The sequence below is a fragment of the Nannospalax galili genome, unplaced genomic scaffold, assembly GCF_000622305.1.
Source record: "Nannospalax galili isolate Female #2095 unplaced genomic scaffold, S.galili_v1.0 scaffold1052, whole genome shotgun sequence".
In the NCBI taxonomy this organism is placed as follows: domain Eukaryota; kingdom Metazoa; phylum Chordata; class Mammalia; order Rodentia; family Spalacidae; genus Nannospalax; species Nannospalax galili.
This window is the reverse complement of record NW_008330624.1, coordinates 251,119-258,604: the sequence shown is the minus strand read 5'-3', so window position 1 is coordinate 258,604 and position 7,486 is coordinate 251,119. Positions and strand designations below refer to the sequence as shown.

The 7,486-nt window shown below is 38.8% G+C and overlaps 1 protein-coding gene and 1 non-coding gene across 2 annotated transcripts; one reads left to right on the top strand and one right to left on the bottom strand.

Moving 5' to 3' along the window:
* Positions 1-1,796: 1,796 nt before the first annotated feature.
* LOC115067347 lies at positions 1,797-1,903 on the top strand. Its single transcript, XR_003846770.1, has one exon. It is a non-coding gene; the product is annotated as a U6 spliceosomal RNA (small nuclear RNA).
* A 1,418-nt stretch (positions 1,904-3,321) lies between these two features.
* On the bottom strand, positions 3,322-4,332 carry LOC103748277 (olfactory receptor 6C68-like). The gene has a single exon (XM_008850869.1). The coding sequence runs from the start codon at positions 4,307-4,309 to the stop codon at positions 3,344-3,346; it is 966 nt and encodes a 321-aa protein (XP_008849091.1). The 5' UTR covers positions 4,310-4,332; the 3' UTR covers positions 3,322-3,343.
* Positions 4,333-7,486: the final 3,154 nt, after the last annotated feature.

The window sequence follows — 7,486 nt, the reverse complement described above, 5'->3', positions numbered from 1 at the left end:
GGTCAGATGCATGGAGGACCTTTCACCTACTCTTTGTTTCTAGGGTGTATTCTGACTAGCCTGTCATAAACTGCTGTTGTTTTCAGAGATTGCAGTGGGATGCCTGGAGGGAGAAGTATTTGTAGAGTTCAGGACTTATGTATCAGATCCATCACATGCTCCCAGATAGTTTCTTGCAAAAATTCTTTCTTACATATTTGACTTGCAATGACTTTAGTTTCTAACATGCAAAATTATTTTTTTTCATGCCCACAAGGCTTCAAGATTTCCAACTCACAGGAATTCTGAGAAATAATTCAATATCCTTGTCAGGGTTTGGATCTGCAGCAGCACCCTCCCAAATAGGCCTTCATGGCTTTGCAAGCCCCTTAGAATACAGGAACCGAGGTAATGAGCACCCTTGTCTTTGAAGCCAAGAGAAAAGGACTCTCTGCACCTTTTGGTCAAGGACTTCCTGCTTCCCCTTTGATGATCTTGGAAGTAGAACAGGCTCCTCTATTCTGGATCCTTTAATATAGGAGCTGTCTTGGTACAAGCTATTTCCCCCCAATAAGTTTGACATTATATGGACTCCTTATCCCATGACCCAGATCCTGGCCGATGGAAGGGGACAGAAAAGGGCACTTTTAACAGCAGCTGTTCTGATAAGCCCCAGGCACCTTCTCTCCTGCTTTAAAATTTTTTTTCTCACCTTCTGCATCCCCCAAAGCCAGCCTATAAAACCCCCAGTCCACAACCTGTAGACTGACAACCTCCCTATTCCAAAGGGAATTGTCCTGTTCACTTTTCCTCTGCTAACGAACTCTATCCTGCAGAGTTATATCTGTTTAGTGGTGCTTTCTCCCAATTGATCTGACTCATCTGTCAATCCTCTTTTTACTTTTATGTGATTCACATTAAAGCACTTTATTTTTCTTTAATGTAAGAAAACGCTTTTTGGAGATGCAGAAAGCTTGAAAGAGCCAGCCTCTTTGAAGATTTCTACATTCCTTAATCCCACAGCCTTGCTAGGCACAAGTTTGATTGTTCAATACAAGTCTGGAGGCAATTTGATTCATTTACTAACATGCAGCAGGAATTTATGAATTTCTCCTTTCTCAACTTAGTTTTACAGTTGCTGGTTTTAAACCAAGCGTTTCCCTTCGCTACTCAATTTCTCATGCATAAGAACCGTTTGGGGGGTGATTTAACATGATCCCTAAAGGTAAATTTAAGCTGTACTTAGAAAGTAGATAGATATCCTTCAAACTTTTTTTATGAATATATTGTTGAATGAATGTAAGTGGGCCAATGTCACACAATGCCTGAAGATGATCGAAAGATGGCATTGGATTTCCCATGGAACTGGAGTTACGGATGTTGTTATACACCATATGGGTGCTGGGAATTGAACCCAGGTCCTCTGTAAGAGCTGTCAGTGCTCTTAACCACTGAGCCATCTCTCTATCACCCTAGATAAATGATAAATATTCTTGACTCAGGTTGCTTGATCTTCTTGTAAGGTGACTAGGCACATGTGTTTCAAATGGGTCACACTCTCAGCCCAACTCCCTCATTGACTTACACATTGTCAATTAATGTAAATTTGGTTGCTTCTAACACTTTTCTACTTAAAAATGACTATGATACTTATTGGCAATTAAAATTTTGGCATAGATTTCTACATGCAGATTTTATAGGTGAAGAGTTATATGTAATTTGGTATTTGATTTTTTCATACAAACTGTTTGTTAAAGTGCCTGATTCATTTTAAATGTTAGTATGCTTGTTATTTTTAAGTAATACAAATTTCATGAGTGCTCGCTTCAGCAGCACATATACTGAAATTAGAACGATAACAGAAACATTAGCACCACCCCTGTGCAAGGACAACATGCAAATATGTGAAGCATTCCATTTTTTTTATGGATAATGTGAAAAACTTTTGGTTAATTTTGTATATTGAAATATATGAAAGAGGATATGGAATTACAGATTTTGGTTTAAACTACAAGTATTGAAAGATTGCTTTGTACTGTTTTGAAGGAGTTCAAGTCATTTTTCTAAAGAAACCAATTCTGTTACTAAATAAACATGTACTCAATATAAATAAAATAAAATAATTCATGAAAATATGATGAATAAAATATGGATCAGGGTTTTTATGTGTACACTATGATGAATAATGATATTGTGTGTTCCCTCTTAAAGGTAATTTCTTTCATTTTAGTGAATTAAATATTTTACTTTTTCTTGGAACTCATAATAAGCTGTGTTTTTTTTTATTTTACTTTTTTGGAAGACAGGATCTTCCTGTAGCTCCAGCTGGCCTGGACCTCCCTAAATAGACATGCTGGCCTCAGTTTCATGGAGATATACCTGCCTCTGCATCCCAAGTGCAGGGATTAAAAGTGTTTGCTACCAAACATGGCCATAAGCTCTGTTTATACAGTTACGGCATTAACCATGTAATGTTAAGTGTGGCAGAAAGTTATCCTTCTACTTCTATTCCCTCTTTAATATCTTTCCACAAATCAGTCATTGTTCTATAGATATTTCAATTCTTGAGGGTTGGAGAGATGGGTCAGTGGTTAAGAGCACTGGCTGGTCTTGCAGAGGACTCAGGTTCAATTTTCAGCACCCGCATGGTGGCTAACAACCATCTGTAACTCCATTCCAGAGGATCCAGCACTCTCTTCTGACCTCTGTCAGCATCTCACAATACGGGTGCATGTGCATAAATGCAGGCAATACATTCATACACATTAACTGAAATAAAAAATAAATAAAATTTCTTAAAAATTTGTTAGTTAAATGTGTCATATTTTACTGGGGAAAGAACTTATGTCTTCCTTAAGAATGACGTCTTATAAAAGTTGTAGGAAAGGAAAGGAGACCCAGTGATGCTCTTGTAAGTTTTGGTTCAGAGATTCAAAGTGACACATTAAAAAATACTTGATTATTTTCATTTTGTGTGTATGAGTGCATTGCCTGCGTGTATGTAAGTAGACCCATGTCATGCGGTACCTGTGAAGGCAGAAGAGGGTGTCAGATGCCCTGGAACTGGAGTTACAGAAGGTTGGCAGCTGCCATGTGGGTGCTGGGAATTGAGCCCAGGTCTTCTGCAAGAGCAGCCAGTGCTCTTAATCGCTGAAGCACCTCTCCGCTCTCTAAGTGACACATATTATGTGTCACATTGCTCAGGAATTAGTTCCCCAGTAAACAAACTAGGGGGAAATTATTGGTTAACAACTGATGGAGTCAACTTGATTGGACTACATGCAAGGAAATTACAAAGCTGGATATTGGTCATGAAAAATAAGAAGTAAATGTGGATGCTTTGATTTGTCAACTTAGCCACGTTTTACCTCTTTAAGTGAAATGCAATTTTCTTGAGTAAGTCGTGAGAGGCTTGTCGAACTTGCTTGTTCCTCAGAGTATATATAAAAGGGTTCAGCATGGGTGATATGGAGGAAATGAGCACTGACACACCTTTGTTAATGGTCACCTCTTCCTTTGCAGATGGTTTGATGTAGATGAAGATGCAGCTGCCGTAGGTGATGGAAACGACGATCATGTGAGAAGAGCAGGTGGAAAAGGCCTTTTTCTTTTGCTGAGCAGAAGGGAATTTTAGAATTGTCCTTATGATGTATATGTAGGAGAAGAGTACACATATAAGAGTAATGATGAAAGTCAACACAGCAGAGGCTATAACCATCTGCTCAATTAACCACGTGTCTGAGCACGATATTTTCAGGAGAGGGTTTGCATCACATCCAAAATGATCAATGATATTAGAATCACAGAATTCCAGCTGTAAGCCTAAACTAAGTGGCGGGAGGATGATCATGAGTGCTGATATCCAGCAAGAAATAATCATTGTTTTGCACACCTTGTTGTTCATGATGGTCATATAATGCAAAGGTTTGCAGATGGCCACATAGCGATCATATGACATGGTAGCCAAAAGAAAAAACTCAGTTACACCAAAGAGATCTGTAAAAAATAATTGAGTAGCACATGCATTATAGGTAATTTCTCTGTCTCCAGTTGAAATACTGTATAAGAATCTTGGAACGCAGGCAGTTGTAAAGGAGATTTCTAAGAAAGAGAAATTTTTGAAGAAAAAATACATGGGAGTTTTCAGGTGGAGATCTACTACAGTGAGGATAATGATAGTGAGATTACCAGTTATACTCAGCATGTAGGTGATAAAGAGAAAAATAAACAGTAAGACCTGCAGTTGAGGATCATCTGTGAGTCCCAGGAGGATGAATGTTGTAACTGACGTGTGGTTTCTCATCATCAGCTTTTGGAATTTTCCAGACATAAATGTTAGTGTCAAGGCGACGTGAACTGTGGAATTCAATGACAAAACTGTTAATGACAAAACTCACACATCTTCCATTAACCTGAAGACTGAATTATTTTTATTAATGTGGGGAATTCACAGTGACAATGTGTATGCACATATGTCCATATGTAGTCACGGTTTCAGTCATTTAGGTGTTCAGCTCAGTGCACATTTGCACAATATAGTACTGAGAAAGTTCAGACAAAGCTGCTAAACGTCATCACAAACTGCACCCTTACTGTTTTGTCCTTTCAGATCTTCATTTTTTCTTGCATTCTGCATCACGTATTCACTTGTACTTCTGTTACTTTTTGGCTTCTAACCTCGCTCACTCTTTAAAATGTTCCATCATGAATCATTCTGTGATTTAACTCAATAGAAACAACATTTAAGCACAAATCTTTTGCCCTGGACCAAATAGTGTTGTAACTATAGCACATATGTGTTACCATTGTTCTTAAAATGGCCAGTGAAGTAGAGCAATCTAATATCTCCTTTAATTAATTGATTACGCATTTGTGTATATATTTATTATTTTCATGCAGCATTTACGGGGTTCAGAGGGCAACTTGTTGGGGTTGGTTCTTTCTTTGCACCGTGTGGCCCCAGGGATTTACTCTGGTCATCAGATTTGGAGGCCAGTGCCTTAAGACATGGAGACATTTTGCTGGCCCTATACCTACTTTTAATTGGGAAATCTGATGCACCAAGAGGTAAAGTATAATCCCGTTATAATCCCGTGGCCAGTCAGTTTTCATAGTTCTATGTATAACTCACTGTCCTCTGACTATTGGAACACATTTGACTTAATACTTTATATTTACAAACACTGTGGTTTTATTGGTTATCAAAACAAAGACCCAGTTACTCTTCAATTTCTTTTCTATTATGGACAGCAAGATGATGGAGGAGTAAATGGTGGGAGTGTTAGAAATGATGTTGTTACAGCTGGTGTAGTAGAATAGCCAAGGACAAATCCTAAAGGCATGGTTCCAATCAGTCCTTAATTCATGTGTAATATCAGGGCTGAGGGATTACGAAGGTCAAAGTGTGGCTAGCTAATTTTCCATGTTTTTATGTGTATGAATGTATTGCCTGCATGCAAGTGCACCTGTGTCATGCAATGCCACAGAGGTCAAAGAGGGCTCAGGATACCCCTGGAGCTGGAGTTAAGGACGGTTCTTAGCAGCCATGTGTGTGCTGGAAATTCTACCTGGGTCCTCTACAAGAACAGTCAGTGAGCCATCTCTCCAGCCCATAATTTTCTCAATTTTATTCCATATACATTTTAATATATTGATTTATCTGTTCAATAGTTCTTACAGTGAAAAATTAAGACTGAAAGTTACAGACTTTGTTATTCTCTGTAATGATCATCAGTAGGTGGAGATTAACACAGAGACCAACAACTGGCCAGTGTGCACAGAACAAAAGACTGCAGATTTCTCAGTACGAAAAAATACATGGGAGTTTTCAGGTGGAGATCTACTACAGTGAGGATAATGATAGTGAGATTACCAGTTATACTCAGCATGTAGGTGATAAAGAGAAAAATAAAAAGTAAGACCTGCAGTTGAGGATCATCTGTGAGTCCCAGGAGGATGAATGTTGTAACTGACGTGTGGTTTCTCATCATCAGCTTTTGGAATTTTCCAGACATAAATGTTAATGTCAAGGCGACGTGAACTGTGGAATTCAATGACAAAACTGTTAATGATAAAACTCACACATCTTCAATTAACCTGAAGACTGAATTACTTTTATTAATGTGGGGAATTCAGAGTGACAATGTGTATGCACGCATGTCCATATGTAGTCACGATATCAGTCATTTAGGTGTTCAGCTCAGTGCACATTTGCACAATATAGTATTGAGAAAGTTCAGACAAAGCTGCTAAACGTCATCACAAACTGCACCCTTACTGTTTTGTCCTTTCAATCTTCATTTTTTCTTGCATTCTGCATCACGTATTCACTTGTACTTCTGTTAATTTTTGGCTTCTAACCTCACTCACTCTTTAAAATGTTCCATCATGAATCGTTCTGTGATTTAACTCAATAGAAACAACATTTAAGCACAAATCTTTTGCCCTGGACCAAGTAGTGTTGTAACTATAGCACATATGTGTTACCATTGTTCTTAGAATGGCCAGTGAAGTAGAGCAATCTAATATCTCCTTTAATTAATTGATTACGCATTTGTGTATATATTTATTATTTTCATGCAGCATTTACGGGGTTCAGAGGGCAACTTGTTGGGGTTGGTTCTTTCTTTGCACCGTGTGGCCCCAGGGATTTACTCTGGTCATCAGATTTGGAGGCCAGTGCCTTAAGACATGGAGACATTTTGCTGGCCCTATACCTACTTTTAATGAGATTAACACAGAGACCAACAACTGGCCAGTGTGCACAGAACAAAAGACTGCAGATTTCTCAGTACTAAATGGGATACCCATATTGCACCCTCTTTCCCAAAGTCTCAGGGATCATTGGAGGAGAGGGGGGTGAAAGATTTTAAGAATTAGAAGTGGTAGATGAATGCAAGGAAAATGTGTTGCCTGGACATAACAGGGTATTTGTACATATAAACTTATAGCTTATATAACAGCATGCACAAGATCTGTGCAACTCAAACCAGACAAGGACACAGCACAGATGGAGGAGGTAAGCAGAAACCCCCAGCCCCAGCCTAAGATCTATTGGCAATTGATAGATGCTGGGAAAGAAAGACTCAGTTTTCCTTATTGCTGCGATGCCTGGTAGGTTGACCAGACTCCAAGGGATAGAGCCACACCCAAGAATACTTGGCAATACAGACTGGATTCCATAGGCCTGAAATAAAGCCAGGCATGGTGGTGCACACCTTTAATCCCAGCACTTGGGAGGCAGAGGCAAGAAGATCTTTGTGAGTTCGAGGCCAGCCTGGTCTATATAAGGAGTTCTAGGCCAGCTGGGGCTAAAAGGAGACCCAGTCTCAAAAATACCCAAAAAAGACAAATAATAATAGAGGATATTAAGTTGGTGGGGAAATAGTAAGGTGTGACTAGAGAGAAGGGAGGGGATGTGACTATGACCAAAATACATTGTATGAAAACCTTAAACCAATAAAAATATTTTAAAAAAGATCATCAGCTAGGCAAAGATTATTTTTGA

What these genes read in the sequence shown, in the direction of transcription:
- LOC103748277 (XM_008850869.1), bottom strand. Translation starts at nt 4,309, where the DNA reads ATGTCTGGAAAATTCCAAAAGCTGATGATGAGAAACCACACGTCAGTT.